Raw genomic sequence first — 19,903 nt, 5'->3', positions numbered from 1 at the left:
GAACTGAGAGTAAAAAGATTATTAAAAAAATGCAACAGAAGGGGAAGGCAATTCTGGATTTAGTTTGATGAAGGGACTGAGGAGTGAGGGGGAAGCTAAAGATCGCTGTATAGACTGCTTTACATTATTCACGGCACCATAAAAACAATTCGTACAAAGAACTCAAAAGTGGCTAAGCTATACAACCATGTTTTGGCACATTCTCATACATTTTTCACACATGTTTTTGGTCTTTTAGTATATTTTGTATGTAACCCACCCTCACCCAACACATGACAGGGGAATGTGAAGGCCTTGTAACGCGTGGCCGTTCGACTGGCCTACCTCGGGCTAACCTCCAGCAGCCCCGGCGATGTAGTGTCAGCAATGACATTGGGATTCTATTAGCAGGTTGTGCGAGGCTCTGGCCCCCTGCCCTGTGGTGAGACCTACCATTGATCTGTCATGGGAGATGGCTGCTCCCTGCTCCTCGCTCCCATAGGGCTCAATTTGAACCTTTCCAAAAAAAAACAGGACCGAACCCTCTGCTTGAAATCTACCTGGGGAGAGAGCGGAGGAGTCAAGGTCAGGTGCGACACCGCTGTGCAGATAAAGACGACTGCATACGGTCGACACAGACCATAATGGCCAGTGAAAAGTGAGGTTATTTGTTATCGATTCCCAATGAGGGAAATCACCGCGTCTATATACTGCTGTTTATGGCTGGGCAAGGGCCGTGTGTGCTGTGTGTGTGTGTGTGTGTGTGTGTGTGTGTGTGTGTGTGTGTGTGTGTGTGTGTGTGTGTGTGTGTGTGTGTGTGTGTGTGTGTGTGTGTGTGTGTGTGTGTGTGTGTGTGTGTGTGTGTGTGTGTGTGTGTGTGTGTGTGTGTGTGTGAGAGATGGTCGATGGGAGGCCAGGAGAATCCTCTGAAGGACGGACAACAGAAATGAAAGTCTTTCTGTCACACCCCGGCTCTCTCTCTCTCTCTCTCTCTCTCTCTCTCTCTCTCCCTCTCTCTCTCTCTCTCTCTCTCTCTCTCTCTCTCTCTCTCTCTCTCTCTCTCTCTCTCTCTCTCTCTCTCTCTCTCTCTCTCTCTCCTCCTTCTATTTTGAATGAGTGCACAGTGATCTGTTTTCCCAGCCAGCCTCATTTGTATTTTTACTGAATTACCCCGGATGCGCAACCTGAACCCACTTATGCATGTCACTTAGCGTTTGTTGGAGTTAGGCGAGACAGGGCCCTCATCAGGTTTCAATGAGGGAGGCTATGGCTAAGTGGCCACTTGTCATGTTTATTTATTCCTTTTTTCCCCCTGATTCCCACATGATGCCTTTGTTGGCTGTCCGAGTTGTTTAGAAAGAAATGCAAGACCATGGGGGGGGGGGGGGACGAGGGATGATGGAGGCACAAGTACTATCATATATTCTCTGTTGTGTTTCATAAACTTTACTATTTAGAGATGACTTGTTTATGTTATGGGTCTAGAGCACGGACTCTTTATGAGGTTAAATACCGAATATGGTTTCCTCCCGTTGTGAATTTAACGTGTTTACTTAAAGTCATGCAATCCTTTTAATCCTATTTGACTCACACAGTATGAAACGATGCTATAAGGAACACAGGGGTGCATGTGAATCAACAGTAGGATAGTATAAGCAGAACAGAATATTGAAATTGCCCCCACAGGCGATCCTCTGCCGTGGCAGCGAGACACTTCCTGGTGCTGCTCCATTTCATATGTATGAAAATCTCTCACGGATCCATGATATACATTATAGATGAGGGCTCCCGTTCTGCACTACAGTCACTGGAGCAGAATTTTTCCATGATACGCACCCCCAACACCTCCCCAACCCCCCATTGCTCTCTGTCTCTCATCCCTCTCTCTCTATTAATTTCTCCCTGGTAGGAGCGTTGTTCCATCCCTTTTATCCCTTTGGTCTCCTATCAATTCATCCTTCCATAAGTCAAACCTTACATCCTTCCTTCCTTCACTTATATTCTGCCCCTCCCCAATCCCATGTAGCGAGGAACATGTGACCAGCGAGGTGGGAGCCTGCTGGGCCCCTCCTCCCCCTCCTGCAGTGCCACCATACGTTGATTTGTCTCCTCCGGTTCCATATTGATTTTGTTTTAAACAAGGGGAAAAACACAAGAAGAATGAGCTGCCGGAGGTGACACGAAATAAAAAAAAGCAAAGGGCGAAAAGGAGTGAAGGGGGGAGGAAAGAGAGAAGAGGAAAAGTGCTTTCGTGTATCAAATCTGAGTTTGGTCCCAGGGGGTTGTCAGGAGGTACAGTACAGGGGGTGAAGGGAAAAAGAAAGGGTCAGATGGGATGAAGCGGAGATGATGACAGAGAGAGAGGGTGATATATTTTATTTAAAAATCTCTTTTTATTCCCACCCCTTACCTTGGGCTTGCTAAATGAGTTCTGGGGTTTGGCTATGTGGCGAATGCATCTCATTCTCTGTCATGGTACAGTTCCTGCCTTAAAATGATTCTCTGCTTAGTTCAATTTAAGTTGTGTGCAGAATAATCGATCCCCCCCATTAATTCTACTTAGCTGAGCTCCACAGTACAAGCCCGGGCTTGACTGGTCCACCAAGGCCAGCGCCGCTGAATGGCTGACCTTTACACGGCTCGGACTGCCATTGATTTTCAGCAGGACTTATTTCATGAACTGGGGTTTGGGACAGGGCGCCCAGATGAAGATGAACTATGAGGCAGAATCTGTTTCTTCAGGCCTTCTCATTTTCTCTGCGCTCCTCCCTCTTTACTTTGGAATCAGTATACCGGCTGAGCTCTGTGGGTGGCGTTGTCTGAGAGCAAATAAAGCGTCCCCTCTGCGACCCCCCCTTGAGCTAAGAGCCCCCCGTGTCCTGTCAGTGGAGTGTTGGAGTGTGTGTGTGCTTTATGTTTAGTGTTTAGGTATGCGTGTTCCGGTCCATGCTGGAGTGTATGTAGGTTACGTTGGTAAGTGCTTTAGGAGAGCTTTCTCTGTGACATGGCGCCTCGGTATTTGCCGTTAGGAAATAATGCAAAGCAGAAAGTGTGAACAAGCCATTAGAGCTCCCAGGACGGCACTCGCAGCCAAAGGATCGAGGAAAACAGTCCTGACCTCCTGAACGACAGACACAACATCCAAAAGAAAGGGAGAATGCATCGCCAATCCCCTGATGTAACTTCCGTAGGATTGGAAGTCCTATATTGCAGCATGTTAAACCTTTGAGTCCTAATTGTTCGAGGAATTGGCTAAGACGAACATCATAAAAATGAATAAATAATAAAAGCTAAGACAAGGAGGGGAAGAAGTGCAGGAGGCTTCTGAGCGTGATTCAGCTTGAGTTCAAACAGAGTGCACAGTGTCTCCCTTTCTCCCTCTCTGTCTCTCTCTTGGTGTCCCTCGCTGTCCCTCTCTTCCTCCTCTGCATACAGTAAGCTGTATATTAGTGACTGTTGAATGTAAAAAAACAACCTTAAATGTAATACCCGCTCATGAATACATGCATGCATACAAATGTCTGTGGATGGTGGGGGGCACGAGGGGCAGGTGAGGTGACGGGCTGTCAGGGAGGCTGCCGTTAAAATGGAGAAAGAGGTGAGATGAGGACACTGGTGGGGCTCATGGGGCTGACAGGTGTGGAACATTTCCTCTGCACCTCAAGTTTAGGCATCATCATTTCATGATGGGGCTCATCTCTCACTTGAGGTCTTGACAGGTCTTGACTCTGAATATCTAAAATATATATGCAGTACTCCTCTTAACCTGCTAGAAACAAATCCATCCCATACTACCCCAAACTATATATCACAGCCGCTTGAAATGAGGTTGGAGGCTCTGCTACTTTCCACAAACCTCATGCAGTATGTGACACAACTTCCCTCGCGTCAACATTTTAAACTTCAACGTTAGCACATACACATTCTGCCACACTCCAAACCCCACCAATAATGTACCCCACTCCAAGGCCTCCGAAGGTAGTGAGGAGTGGGAGTTTGAAGAGACACTTTGGATGTGTTTTCTGCTCCAGTGCTTCTTGTTCTCACTTGGTCGAAGTGTGTTTGCTGCAGGTTGGTAGGAATGGTGAGAGATCAGGCCACTGTGCTTCATGTCTGGCCCTCAGGTTCTGTACAGTTCAGGGTTGAATCATTGAGAGGGTTCTTTGTGTTTATTTTACAAAACCATTTCACTGTGTTGCGGCGTCAGACTTGAGTGGAGGAGGTGGAGGAGGAGAGAGACGGGGCTAGAAGACAGGCTTGTCCCTTTTGTTTTGTACTGAATGCGCTTATAGACAAGCAGGGATTTTCTCTAAGTGTCAGGATGAAACATAAGCAGGCTTTACAGCCAAGGGCTGGAGTGGAGGGAGAGTGATGGAAGCAGCAGAAGTCGCAGGTGACAGAATGGTGTGTGTGTGTGTGTGTGTGTGTGTGTGTGTGTGTGTGTGTGTGTGTGTGTGTGTGTGTGTGTGTGTGTGTGTGTGTGTGTGTGTGTGTGTGTGTGTGTGTGTGTGTGTGTGTGTGTGTGTGTGTGTGTGTGTGTGTGTGTGTGTGTGTGTGTGTGTGTGTGTGTGTGTGTGTGTGTGTGTGTGTGTGTGTGTTTTTTTTGTGTTAGAGAGAGACATGGGGTATTGATATGCTGGGAAGGAAGCTCTGAGCAGATGGACAGAGCAGGCTGGCCCTGTGTCGATCCTGTGAGCTCTGGCTGCTTCTTGCCTTCCCCGCTTTGATGGACACTGACACACACACTCACACACACACACACACAAACATGTACCAGGCGTCCAGTCCAGATTCCACCAACTTGAAAATGGTCCTATAGGATAACAAATGGTCTAGCTCCTATCATTAATAACCGGCGTGTCACTCTGTTGTGTTGCTATGGCAGGTGTGTCCGCTTAATGAGACCAACTGTAGAAGTCCTCCAGTGGCGTATCAGAGCAGACAGCAGGACTTGGGAAGAAGGTTTGTAGACAGAACATTTATAGTGAAAGGGATAGTTAAAGAAGACAACTTATGATAGTAAAGTTTTACTAGCTAAACTCCTGACGTAGGTTTTTGTCTCTTCCTGTCTGCATGTTCGTGTCTCTGTTCTCCTGGCACCTCTCAGTCTTCCCTCCAGTTCAGTTCCAACCTGCTTGGCTGCGCTGCTATCTCTCCCTCCTTCCATCCATCTCTATCATCCTCTGGCTTCTTCTTGTCTTGGTCCTCTCCCCCCGTATGAGGGGTGGCATAGGGAGTGCAGGGGGAGAAAGTGCAAGTGTTGGTGAATTACTAATAGGCAATCATAAGGCTCAGGACAAGGATGCCTACTGGAGGTCCGGGGACCATTAAAGAAACGTCAACTCGGCATAGGTATGCCAGGAATTATGAGTCAGTGGGAAGGCAACAACTCTTGGCTCGTATTGGTCAGGGCAGCGGGCCGTAATCTGTCACAATCCTGGAGTTGCTGTGACAGCAGCAGGAGCATTCTGGGCTCAACACAGAGGGTAAAGGAAGCATGCAGCTTGGGGAGTGTGTGTGTGTTTGTGTGTGTGTGTGTGTCTCCATGTATGAGTGTGGGGGAGTGCATGTAAGGCTGCGCAATAAGCGGAAAATAGAAAGAAAGTGACTTTATCTCTGTATCTCGCACAACCTAATTTAATAATGTCAGTATGTTCAGAAAATTGATTCTATAAATCGACTGTAGCGTTCCCTATTAATACACCTCCAAGTACAAGAGTGAATTACATTTAATCCTAAATACAAACAACTTGCTTCAGTTTTGAGGGTTTAATCTTATCTGGGGAAGTCAAGTCAGCATTGTTCCACCAGCTTTAACCAATTAAAACTAAATATTTGTGTTCAGTTGAACTGGTATAGCTCAAATATATAATCCTAAAGGTTGGAGAAAACGCAGCTGGCGTTGTCCTAACAACGGTTTGCCATATGATTTGTGTGGGAACACTTTGGCATCAGAAGACACAAAGAAATGGTGCAATGTGAGGACTGTTGGAGATGACTGGTGTCTCTGAGAGGAAACATGAACAGTTTCTCTCATCACCCGAAGCACAACCAGTCATACACTGGATTATGTGCATGCATGTGAGGGAGTAATAACAGAATCACACATTTGTCGAGTTCATCTCTTAGCTTTTATGCCCCCACTATCTGGAATAAACTTCCAGAGTCCTGCGTGTCCGCTACAACTCTTACTATTTTTTAATCCAGACTGAAAATGTGTGTTTTTGCCACTGCTTTTGATTGAGCAGTTCATCGGTCACAGTGCAGTGTGGCTTTTATTCATGTATTTTGTACCTGTTGTGATATCTTACTACCTTTGCTTTTTAATACGTGTTTTTAAATGCCATTTTAAAATGTGTTTCTGCTGCATTTATTTCTAGATGTTTCTTATTTTATGTTGTAAAGGACTTTGAATTGCCGTGTGCTGAAACGTGCTATATAAATAAACTTGCCTTGCTACAGCAAAGTTTAATAACGTCTCTTCAAACCAAAAATGTTCCACAGATTGAATGAGATCATTTAAACATCTTTATGATTGTTCCTATACGGCATGGATGGCAAATCTGGAGAACTCTTGTATTTAAAGAGAGGTTGTAAATGCACATGTAACGCTGCGTGCAGAGGCTGAACACAGTGTTGTACATCATTACCAGACATAATCTTCAAAGCAAATATCAAGGCAGGAGCGGGATAGGGAACGTTGGTGCATCAGGGCACCTTTAAGCATTAAAGCCTCACACCAGTGTAGATCTGTCACGGAACACATCCTCTGCCATTTCGCCACTTCCTGCTCGCTCCGGACCATCACTGCTGTGGTGCATGCTGGGATTTGCATGATGTTGTCCCTTCTGAAGCCGATAGTTTGCGTCCGTGGTCATGATCTTATCTTTCTATGGACAGTTCCTCAAAAATGGACTGAAGAGCGTAAACCGCATCAAACAGCGAGCAGTAAAAGACTGAGGGGAAGTGTGTGTGTGTGTGTGTGTGTGTGTGTGTGTGTGTGTGTGTGTGTGTGTGTGTGTGTGTGTGTGTGTGTGTGTGTGTGTGTGTGTGTGTGTGTGTGTGTGTGTGTGTGTGTGTGTGTGTGTGTGTGTGTGTGTGTGTGTGTGGGAGAGATGTGAGCCCACCAAAAGCTTAAGCCTCCAGTGTGCTGCGCAGATAAGATTCATTAGATAGGTCGGTAAATGCAGGAGAGAGGCAGAGCGAGGCACACACAGCCGGAGAGAGAGGGTGTGAGCTTGCTGCTGCTCCAGCATTTGTTGACACAGATTTACAACGAGGGTCCCACTGCTCCACGCATTACAGCAACACGCCATGTCAATAGCTCTCTGGGCTTGAAAAGCAGCCGTGCCAAAGATGTCTGGAAGTGATGCCCCCCCCCACCCGAACCAAAGTGTGGCTCACGAGTCTGGAAGGGGGAAAGAAATATTTAGTATTTGTCTCGATAAATCAATAAAATAAATCCGACCGACTCGTTCAATCTCCTCATCTTCTCTTTCATTCGTTTTGCTGTTTCCGTCACTTCCCTATGATCCTTTTTTCCTCCCCCTTCTCCATCTCTTACCCCTGTCTTTATCTCTTGGACGCCCCGCTACAGGCTCAGTAGGACCGGATTTAGGCATTAGCTCAATCCCCCCCCCCCCATCTACTCCCCCTCATGATTGCACACTGTTCCTGTCACCCTCACACCCTCGTCCACTGCACAAGTCCTGTAGGACTCAGAGTCTCAAACATAAGCAGCGCTGCAGAACTTATACTCCAGCAGACAGGAAGACATCATCAAGAAGACTGACAAGCATGGCGTGAAAGCCAGTGATAGTGTGTCTTTGTGTGTGTTGAGGGTAGGGACAGCAGAGGTGGACGAAGTACTCAGACTTCTTGTTTTATTAAGTAAAACAAGAAGTCCCAGGGTGTATGAATACTGTTTTATAGGTACAATTAATGTGTTTATATCATAGTTATTGATGCATTAATGTGTTTGTATCATAGTTATTGATGCATTCATGTGTTTATATCATAGTTATTGATGCATTAATGTGTTTATATCATAGTTATTGATGCATTAATGTGTTTATATCATAGTTATTGATGCATTAATGTGTTTATATCATAGTTATTGATGCATTAATGTGTTTATATCATAGTTATTGATGCATTAATGTGTTAATATCATAGTTATTGATGCATTCATGTGTTTATATCATAGTTATTGATGCATTCATGTGTTTATATCATAGTTATTGATGCATTAATGTGTTTATATCATAGTTATTGATGCATTAATGTGTTTATATCATAGTTATTGATGCATTCATGTGTTTATATCATAGTTATTGATGCATTAATGTGTTTATATCATAGTTATTGATGCATTCATGTGTTTATATCATAGTTATTGATGCATTAATGTGTTTATATCATAGTTTTTGATGCATTAATGTGTTTATATCATAGTTATTGATGCATTAATGTGTTTATATCATAGTTTTTGATGCATTAATGTGTTTATATCATAGTTTTTGATGCATTAAAGTGTTGATAAAGTCTTATGTGGATCCTGAATCCAATTTGCAAAGTAAGTTAAGGTATTAAATGAATGTAGTGGAGTCAAAGTACACCATTAACCTCTGAATTGTAGTGGAGGAGAAGTACAAAGCTGCGAAAAACTTAAATATTCAAAGGACTAAAAGTCTCTAAAAATGTTACTAATTTAAGTACTTGAGTAAATGTACTTAGTTTCTTTACACCACTGAGGGACAGTGATAAGCAGAGGTGGAGCTTGAGTTACAGAAATAATAAAGATTGAGATGAGAACCAACATCAGCCCGTGCCATGCAGCTTGGTCTGCTGAGTCATGGGGCGCCTCAGATGAGATGCTTTTGATGTGTGACATTCACCTTCATGAAATCTTGATGAGAGCTGAGTTCTGCTCTCTGTGTAATGAGGGCTGTAGCAGTCAGACAGCTGGCCGACCACTTCAGCTGGTAAAGCAATGATAATAGAGGGGGTGGGAAAAGGCTTTTGGAAAGCACTCTGTGGATGAACTTCAGGCTGTTCCACGGAGGCAGTCAGTGTTTCAGGGAAAGAGATAAACAGGAACTTGGATGGCATCAGACAACAGAAGGTCTAATGGTCTTAATCAGAGATGTAGTAGTGGTGCTAGTGCTAATGGTACTACAGATAGCACATGTTCACGAGTTAGCAGTGGCCTCATTGCTAAGTTGTGTATTTAAAGGAAGCATTCAATGTAACAGATGGATATCAACAGGGTTTGTTTTCCAAAAGTGATTTGACTACAAAGCAAAAACAAGAGTTCTCAACATGTGTGCATTTGTGTCCCTCGCTACACAGAATGCAAGTTCAGTTCTTTCTGTATTCAAAGTAAATATAACATTATGGAGCAGGGCTACGATTGGGATATGGACTAGCTGAGGTGTGCAGGTGTCTGTCGGTCCATGTCAGCACCTCCAGCTGTAAATCCTGTTGGTTCTGATAGGAATCCCAAAGCTTATAGTGGCTGCCATCTCCTTAGCACTGACTGATGCTTCTTATCAGGACCGCCACACCGCTGCCGCCAGCACATTCTCACATATGGCTAAATTATAACCCCCTCGGTCAAGCATTTCCCAACATGCTCTCAGAACATGCTCACATAGAGTCAGTATTTCCACACCTGGCCAGGCAACTACAGTATATCAAGGTCACACTGCAGTTAGATATCCTCATACTCACTTATATTTACAAAAACATGCAATTTCTATATCCGCCTGTATTTGAACAGATGTTGTTATTGAGAAAAACCCACAAAAGAACTTTTCTCTCTTCTTCTTCATTGTGAGCACGTACAGGATTTTGTTCTTGGTTTAACATACTGTATTTTTCCTGCAACCTTTCTATGCTTATGAAGGAAAAAGCCTTACAAAAAGGTCATACATTTAATAATTTGATTCCCAGTTTCCCACCTGTCATGATGTGCTAGCGAAAAAAAACAAAAACGTTGGTTTCCGACTATTCATCTCTCAATTTGTGACGAGCATTTTTACAATTTTCTTATAGTTTGAAAACCAAAGGACAGATAAATCAATGAAGAAAACAATGCAGCATCTAGAACTCCAACCAAAAACCTCTCCAAGGACTAAGGTTGTCTGTGTAATTACCCAACAAATAAAATGATATGTAAAGATTTGACTTTTGGCTTGGGAACTGGAAGCTCACCGGTTCAAGTCCCCTAAAGACCAAGTGCTACCAAGGTGTCCCTGAGCAAGGCACCTTTCCCTACAATGCTACATTTGTTTAGTAAAATGCATCCATCAGATACTTCAAAACTTCCCCTCCGTGGGACGATTATGAGTATTTTCTTTTCTTCTTTTTCTCTTCTTTTCTACTGCATGCATCCATCAAATACTGCAAAACTTCCCCCTGAAAGTTTCTTGTGAAAGTGTTAAGATGTCTTTTCATATGCAGTTAATTTACAACATTAAGAAATAGTTCATTACCCAGCTCGACTAAGCCTATTACATTTGATCTTCATTTGTAATTTGTGACTTTTTTATTGGTAATGAACAATTATTGTGATTGCAATGAAGCACTTCATCAGAGCTGCCAACATACACGATTTTGGCGTAGCAGATACGATTTCCAGGCCCTAATTACGCCGCTACGCTTGACTTGAATATCCTACGCATTACCCAACAAATCGAAAAATGAATCGTGTAGCTGGCAGCCTCGTGCCTGTGTTGACATCCAACCAGCCCTAAAGCTCACATATAAGCCGTGTGAAAAAGGCCCTCTCACTTGGACTGTTCCGTTTCCCCCCCTTTAGTTTGGATTAGTCCATGTAATGGTTTGGCCCAATATCTAACGTCTCCGTAGTTGGTGACGAGGGCTGTGAGTTCCTGCTGCTGTATTTCCAGTTTACCTGTGTTAGTGTGCGTCCATTAAGATGTAAGTACTGTTAAGTTGATATGTGTTTTGTATTGACTGTGTTATAAGAATGTATGATGTATGTAGGAGAAGTTGAGAGTTTGCAGCTGCAAGAGCTAACTAACCATGCGCTCATTTCTGCAAGTCATGCTAACCTCATTCTGCCAAATGGGCACTATTTAAATATCCCTGAGTTGGAATTTGACATGAAGAATCTTAATATTTACCCTGTTGGTTATGTGTGATATTAAGTTAAGAAATCTAGCTGTAATAATGAATAGTTCCATGAACATGTGCCTGCTACATTTTCTCATAGAAGCTACTGTGGCTACAGCCATTGCCTTATGTTGGAGTGCCATCTAGTGGCCAAGTTTGTATTGCAGAAGATTGCAAGTTGAGTTGATCTGTTAGCCATGCAATGTTAGTAATACTTATTATTGTATCCTTATTTCAGAAACCACACACACACACACACACACAAGCAAATGCATGTAAAGAAAGTTTAATAAAGAAAGAAAGAAGATAACAACGTGATTTACTGTCACTCAATGGTGGATTGGCATCTGGAACATTAGTTTATAATAGACGACGGACAAAGTCATCCAGTCTATTTTTCAAGCCGTTTTATGATCCGTCCCTTGCGTTGACAAAGAGCCAATAGGATCGGCTGTACTTCTTTTTTGTAATACCCTCACTACTGTTACCAGGATGCTATGCTGTTTTGGCTCCCGCTGTTGATGAAGAATTCTATTCATGTAGACCAGTGCCGTGCGGTGAGCTCGTAGCTGGCTTTCAGAGTCAGATATGTGAAAAATATGTGAAGTCAATAGAGTTTATTAAAACATAATTCAATTGGCAGCTTGCACATTGACTACTGGTTGTTTTTCATATTTTATCTCAGCATTCTTCACACACACCTATGATAGGTACAACGAGTTGGCAGTTGGTAGCTAGAGAACTCGTGTTAATAACTGGTAGGCTAATATATTATTTCATGCGAAGATGTACAGGCACCCTGAGGATTTTTACCTTTACCCATTGAAATACAATGAGTTAAATCGGGGAAACTATAACATCAGCTCGATAACTAGCTATCATTACATGCGAATTGAACGCTTCCATTTAAATCGTTTAGGTTATTTAAGTCTCTTGAGCTAGCTAGCATAGCAACTAGATAACTATAGCAACCAAAAAACACAACTTTAGCTGCACAGTTTAATTTCTCAAACTCAGCTCACCAATACATTAAAAAAAAGATCGTTGGGTTCAAAGTGATCACAACGACGTTGTATGATGTTAAATGGATGACAGACATTAAACAATCCCCTCGGAAACACTCGGATATCAATGTAATCTTGGCTAATAATTAAACGTACTGGTGGCTTTCCATTCGTCTGCATTTGCATTGTTGTATTTTGTGGCAGATTCATCGGGGTAAATCATTATGGTTACATACTGTTACATATATATATCGGGGTAAAATCCATCAAGCATCTTTGTAACACAGCAGGGAGGCATTATACAGGAGGGAATATTTCCTCACTTGCATCTTTGTTACAGAGCAGGGAGGCATTATACAGGAGGTGCTAATTTCTCACTAGCTCCGCTTTGTGAGGGATTGCTCAATCTGACGTGAGGCGCCGCTCTTTGCCTTACCCCGCTTGTCTCCTCTGCTCAGGTCACGAGCAAATTCAGCTATTTTGGTTATAAAATTATTTAAGATCATTGGAATCATACAAAAATTACATTTATAGCACAGATAAGTAGAACATATTAATATCTGGGTTTTTTTCATTATATAATTTAACATATGTGTTGTGTTTTTATTATCTTAATTTCTAATGGACCAATGATAATTCGTGAATACACTATGCCCGCGAAATCGCGGAGCGAGCTGTCAGTTGAAGTCTATCAAAAATGGATGGTGAACGTACTTGTCCTCCGCTGAAAAAGCGGCGAATTTCTGAACAGCGCTTCAAGCTAGAATATAACGCAGAATGGCCGACCATCACCCGGTCGAGGCTGGACGACTTCCACGCTTACTGTATGTTGTGTAAGACAGATTTTAGCGTGAGGCATGGGGGCCGACACGACGTTGAAAAGCACATCAGGACTGCTAAACACACGTCATACAAGGCGGCAGTGGAAGCTACAAGGCCCATCGCGGGCTTCTTTACGGTTGACAGTGACACCAGTGTCATAAATGCCGAAGTGCTCGCTGTGGACTTTCTGGTGGAACACAACATCCCGATCGCGGTGGCCGACCACATCGGGCCACTGGTGAAAAAGATGTTTCCGGACTCGAAAATCGCTGGTAAGGCTCAAATGACAAATAGCCTCAATTCATCTCAAGCATTCATAGGCATAGATTTATATCTGTATACTGTCACAATACACTCTACAATCTGTACAGACTATATAAAACAGTTACAGTACTGCCCTGGTTGATAATCTGATTTAAATCTTGCAAATTAATCATTGCTAATTTATAGCCTACTGATACTGTATCATTCTAATAAACATTTTTCATTTTATGTAAAGGTGAAAAAAAAATAGCCTAGGCCAACTTACTCTACAGAGGATTAATATCATGATTGTAATTCTGCAATTCTGTGTAATCTAGAGTATAATCATGATAATACAATGCAATATTTTTGTGATTGCAATTGCAGGAAAGTATGGGTCTGGTCGCACAAAGAGCAGCGCCATTGTTGGAGCTCTTGCCAAGGAGGATGCGTCTGTGATCACGGAGGCAATGAGGACAGCTCCATACTCCCTAGCCACGGATGGGAGCACTGACTATGGAGACTGTAAGCTGTATCCTCTTGTTGTGAAGTACTTTGATCGAGGACTTGGGCGTGTTCTGACAGTACTCCTATCTTTGCCAGAGTGTCATGAGGCATCTACTGGGCAGAACATATTCAAACTCATTGACAATGAACTTGAGAAACGTAGCATATCCTGGGACAACTGCATGAGTTTTGGGGCAGATAATGCCATGGTGATGCAGGGACTCAAAGCTGGCACGGCAGGCTACATCAACAAAAAAAACAGTGCAGTATATGTGCTGGGATGCCCGTGCCATCTAATTCATCTAGCTGCAGAAAAAGCTGCTGCTCAGCTTCCAGTGTCCATTGAAGAGCTGCTGGTGGACATATACTTCTACCTAGACAAATCCAGCAAGAGGAAACAGGGACTGAAGAAATTTCAGGATCTGTGTGGAGTGGAAATGAGAAAGATTGTTAAACATGTAAGTACGAGGTGGCTCTCTTTAGATAAATGCATCGCCAGGAGTCAGAACAGTCTGGGCACAGCAGCAAGGACAAGACCACGCAGAGCAGCAGCAAGGACAAGACCACGCAGAGCAGCAGCAAGGACAAGACCACGCAGAGCAGCAGCAAGGACAAGTCCACCCACAGTGTTAGCAAGGACACATCAACCCACAGTAGCGGCAGCAAGGACAATTCTCAGTTTGATTTGGCAGGCTATCTCTTTCGCCAACAAAACCTAGCCAAATTCTGTCAGGGAAAGAAAACACCAGCAGCTGCAACCACACAGCCCAAGACTGCAACGGCAAAGCCCAACACATCTAGCGCTGCACCCACTCGGCCCAAGACATCTAGCACTGCACCCACTCAGCCCAAGACATCTAGCACTGCACCCACTCAGCCCAAGACATCTAGCGCTGCACACACTCAGCCCAAGACATCTACCACTACACCCACTCAGCCCAAAACATCTAGCACTGCACCCACTCAGCCCAAGACATCTAGCACTGCACCCACTCAGCCCAATACATCTAGCACTGGAGCCACTCAGCCCAAGACAGGGGCACAACAGAGAGTGCAGAGGGCATGTCAACATCTGCAGGACCCAACATTCCATCTTTACTGCTACTTTCTAAGTGCGGTCCTGCCGATATTTGATGAGGCCAACACTCTGCTGCAGCTAGACAAACCCTGCATACAAATACTACACAGGACTTTGACCACACAGCTGAAGAATCTCTTGAACCGATTTGTGAAGCCTCAGGTGATCAATGCAGCTGCTAAGGTTCACCAGGTACCATTCAGGGAACCAAGCAACCAGAAGAGCAATGAGACCTTGTTCATTGGGCAAAACACCAGAGACTTCATAAGAGATCACCCTGAGCTTGAGGAGCTGCAGCTTGCCCAGGTCTTCAGCGCTGTGCGGGCATTCTACATGAAGGCTGTTGAGTACATGGTGAAGAAGTTTCCCTATGATGACCCAGTGATAAGGAATGCTTCTGTGGCTGACATGTCTGCACGGGACAGCGCAGACTTCAATTCTGTGAGGTACTTCACAGGCAGATTCCCCTGCTTGAAGATGAGTGCTGAGGAGATGGACAAGCTTGAGGGTCAATTCATGACCTACCAAACCGATGCTCTGCCAGAAAGCATCACCAGCTGTGACAGACCAGACACACAGTGGCACCTGATGAGTCAGCTGAAGGATGGAAATGGCCATCTCAAGTACCCTTTACTCTGCAAGGTAATGCTGGCTATCCTCTGCATCTTCCATTCCAATGCAGACTGCGAACGCATCTTCAGTCTTGTCACAAAAAACAGAACGGAGTTCAGACCTAGTATGGGAATGGAGACCCTGAGTAACCTCATTACCCACAAACAATTCATGGTGGCAAAGGGGTCTGTCTGCTACAAGCAGGCGTACTCCAAGACAACTCTTGCCAAGGCCAAGTCAGCAACCTATGACCATCTAAAGTGAGAGGTTGATGAGATGGTCATGTCACAGCCAAAGGTTCCCTTGAGTTGAACTCTGTTCTAAAAAAAGGCTGTGTAAAGGTTTTTCATGTGTTATTGTTCAGTATTGTTTCATGATGAATTCTGTTCGGTTGATAAAAATATTTTTTTGGGTATGTTGGTGTTTAATTCTGTGCAACAGTACAGGGAAAAGGAGAAATTATACACGAAAAACATGTCCTAATATGACCTAGATTGCATCTCAGAGCATGTAAAGTCTCTGGCTTCTGATAAGATAAGATAACTTTTATTAATCCTGTAAGGGAATTGCACATGTTATAGCAGCAGGGTGATAGGAAAAGGAATAGGGAACTATATATACATACAATTTACAATAAAATAATAACAGTTGAATACAAAAGATAAATAGAAATAAGTAAAGTAAAAATGAAATAAGGGGGCATTCAGGGGGCTTCGGCGGACCTCGGACCCCCGGCTTTGAAAAAAAATTTGCCTCGCTCCGCTCGGCTTGCTACTATTTTCGAAAACACAATGTTGGCAGCTCTGCTTCATAACTATAAATCACTACAGCCCGGCTCTCTCTCTGCCTCTCTCCTGTACTGTATACAGTACAGATTTATTAGCTGAAGCCAGGGCCCCCGGACAGCCACCACTCAGCACTCCTTTAGATCAATAATTGGAAATATTAATTATATCAGCAGAGGCGGCGCAGTCAGAGGCGGGCTGTTTATGCTCCTGTTACTGAGCAGTGCAGCAACATGATCTGTGATGGCCCGCTAATACGTATTAATGATCCCAGGACAAACATTACTCCATATTAAACCTGAATGAAAGCCAGAAGACATCACACATATTGTTTGGCTATTAGAGTTATTTTATTGCAAGCACTGTAAGTAAGTGCTGTTCTATAACTGCTGTAAAAGGACTTTTACTACTGAGGGCTTCTGCAAAACTAGCACAAGATTTACTGCAATTTTATTCCTATTTGCTGCGTTCTGCTGTAGAGCAGGTTCCTATTTTTTTTTTAAAAACAGTATTAAAGGTAAGAACTAGAAACGTATTTAGACTTGGAATTGAAACTCTTTCCAGATCAGTGTTATTGTCTTGCTGCTGGACCTCTCTGGGCTTCAGCAGTCTGAAGTCTGGGACTCGGTACATTTCTATCCAGCTAAACTCTACTAGTCATGAACTCATTACAGTCAGTGCCAACAGTGGACTCTATATCCTTCACACTACTAACAGGCCGAGCCCTGACTACAGTTCCCTGACTTGCTCTGTGTAATTTAAAATCAGACAGTGGAATGCCTTTTGTGGCCGGAGCCCAAGGCCTCGGTCCTTTTTGTGGCTAATAATAGTTCCAGTAGAAAGACTTCACTTCTGAGCGAGGCCAAACTTTGCAAGAATACTGACGTGCCGTAAAGTCAAAGGATCTGTAAATGGATCGTATGCATCTTAATGTTTGTTTTTCTTCTTCTTTCTAAAACTGGTCACGTGTAGGCGCATCAATCGGTAGCTAGTGTGAGTTGACTAATCAGCACAAAAAGGCAAACCAACAGGCAGTGTGAGTATAATCCAGGCCCACTGCACACTACAATGTGTGCTTGAGGCCTGGGGGATTTATGTCTCACCCTCCATATAAAACAGCACGCGAGTACACAGAGCTTTAATTCAACAGACTCAAGGCTTAACTTGGTAAATGACTCGGCTAAATAAGAGCATATGGAACTATAGATTTGTCAAAGCCCTTAGAGCAGCGCAGTGTGTGGAGTGAGGAAGACATGGAAAACTATTTTCTACTAGAGGGGGGGGATGAAGAAATGTACCTCAGTTAAAGGTTGTGAGTTGTTGCGAGTCATCAGAGGAGTTGTTTATTCAGATGAGTCAAAAGCGATCGGCTCACAGGTACTTTGACCCGGCCTTTGAGCCTAATGGAAAGCACCTTACATGTACAAATGTCACTTATATACTCAGAAAGGTGCCCCCCCCCCGTGTCCATTCTTTTGCTGTTTCTTCCACATGTTACCTACATTATTTACAGCCTCTCACACACAGGCACCATAAGTCAGCACGGACTTGTCACACGAGGCTTTCGACTGTATGACCGCACTTTGTTCACTGTCCTCGACCTTCATATTGTGTTGTTTACATTTGAATCCTGCTTCCCCTTTTGTTAGGCTTGCAGAGCTGACGTTTCTGTGAGAGACAGTGGTGAAAAAACACATTCAACAACACAGGGTTTTTTTCTAGAAGGATATAGTATGAGGACAATACTGGGGCGCTGGTCTTGTATATAAGATGTGTAAATTATTGACGTCAGTGCGCCGTAACACTGTCTATTAGGGGTGGGAATCACCAGGGTCCCCACGATACAATACTATTGCGATACTTAAGCCACGATACGATAGAATTGCGATTCTACGATATGCTAAGTATTGCGATACGATATATTGCGATATGGCACATTTCTGATTTCTTTCTCCGCTGACTCCATCTTTGTTTTGACTAACTTCCTGCCAATCCCACTGACTTTACCTGGCTATGACCGCACAAGAAAAAGCTCAGAACCATCTAGTGGATTGAAAAAGCAATTTTTACCAAACACTTGAATTTGGATTTTCAACATGAATAGTTAATGTAATAAAATATTGATACTTGGCGTCCGTGTATCGCGATACTATGCTGTATCGATAATTTCCCCCACCCCTTCTGCCTATGCCGTCTGACGGTCTATTTGACCCGGTTTGCATATTTTTGGAGTAAGTATACCGTTTTTGATGAACAGAAACAGAAATATTCTTTTCTGGCATCACTTTAACATTTTACGGGGAAAAATGTGCATTTTGGTTTGAAGGCACACGCCGAAAGTAAGAGGGACCGCTGTTACCTGGTTTAGACAAAACCCTGTATTTGAGCCAAGTGTTTTTTTTAGACTGCAGCTATGTTTTCCTCATTGATTGACAAATGCAAAGAATACTGATTAAGTTCAGAAATATTTGTAATAAAAAAATGAAATTTCTGGATAGAGCACATACCCATAATTTAAATTAGGGTAAACTCTGTGCCTTATTATACTAACCCCGGGAAAGTCAGGACATGTTTGCTCTCCTAAACCTGGGTAAACAAATCAAGGTATTTAAGAAGTTTCTCTCCCAAGTTTAAAACGCACTTCAACCTTTTGGTGGATTTATAATTGAAACAGTACATTTTAAGCAGGGTTGTCTTTAAGGAGGCCGGTTGATTGGTTAATGTTAATGTTCGTGTAGTGTAATTTTCTGTGAGTGTTTGAGAGACAAAGTGAAGGGCAGGACGGTGGAGTCAGAAGAGGAAACAGAAAGTAATCTTATCTAAGTGTCGCAGGCAGCGTTCTTGCTCTCTCTCTGACTGTACTGTATCTCTCTGTCCCTTCTCTCCATCTCTTGTTGTCTTTTTCCACAATCTCTCTCCTTCCGGTCCTCTGGTGTTACCCCCTTACCTCAATGAATGATAAGCATGACAATTAAAACGGGTTGTGTTTCTGTACAGGGAGCAGCATCGACTCTGTTCATTGTGGGTGTGTCGAGAAACTTAGAGAACATAAAAACATGACCCACAGTATCCAGAGTTAATGAATGGTCTCCTAGGCAACAGCAGCACTCAATACTAAAATGACCATGTGTGTGCAGCGCGTGAGCATGCATAAAGTACAAGTGTGCTTTGCAACGTGCACTTAATTTCAACTGGAATTACGCAATTTTCTTCATATGTGTTCAAGGGGAATGGAACAAAGCGAGAGGCATCAGTAGTGACTGTTCGGGACCATAATGCATCGCTCTCGGGCAAATAAATAGGCCATTAAGCTGGCATGTTGGAGGCTGAGCAGTAACTAGCTTTAGAGGGAGCTGACTCCCACACACAGGCACCCTGCAGAGCCGGCTCAGATCTTAGCATGGTGGAAGAGTCACAGATTTAGCCTCCTCCTCCATCGTGCATTTGAACAAAAACCAACTGGCACGATGGAAGCAGCTTTTGTCCGTTTGACATGTCAAAGGCAAATTCAAAGATTTCCTGTGATGCAAAGTTATCTGCACATTTGTCTCGCGGGTGTTTTTTGGCACCCATTCGGAAGTGTTTCTGTCTCAGAGGTTGCTTTGAACACGTGATGGTGTCGCGGTTGATTCTGTAATCTATCCGTACATGCTGCGGAGCCGGGCGCCCTGTGGCTCGGCATTAGCATTCCGTAGGGTTACTCTGCTCGTGTTTTACAAGGAAAAGAAGCACTT

The 19,903-nt window shown here is 43.6% G+C and overlaps 2 protein-coding genes across 3 annotated transcripts in view; both read left to right on the top strand.

Annotated features, from left to right (window-relative positions):
• The window catches only part of celf5a (cugbp, Elav-like family member 5a), a 178,995-nt gene that overhangs the window by 77,351 nt on the left and 81,741 nt on the right, over positions 1-19,903 (top strand). The gene's annotated exons all lie outside the window — the stretch shown is intronic.
• Positions 10,579-16,043, top strand: LOC134870083 (uncharacterized). Its single transcript, XM_063892101.1, has 2 exons — positions 10,579-13,216; positions 13,575-16,043. Exon 2 carries the CDS (start codon positions 14,182-14,184, stop codon positions 15,646-15,648), a length of 1,467 nt encoding a protein of 488 aa, XP_063748171.1. The 5' UTR covers positions 10,579-13,216; positions 13,575-14,181; the 3' UTR covers positions 15,649-16,043.

This window comes from Eleginops maclovinus, chromosome 9 (assembly GCF_036324505.1).
Source record: "Eleginops maclovinus isolate JMC-PN-2008 ecotype Puerto Natales chromosome 9, JC_Emac_rtc_rv5, whole genome shotgun sequence".
Lineage (NCBI taxonomy): Eukaryota > Metazoa > Chordata > Actinopteri > Perciformes > Eleginopidae > Eleginops > Eleginops maclovinus.
This window is presented reverse-complemented; position numbering and strand designations above follow the sequence as displayed.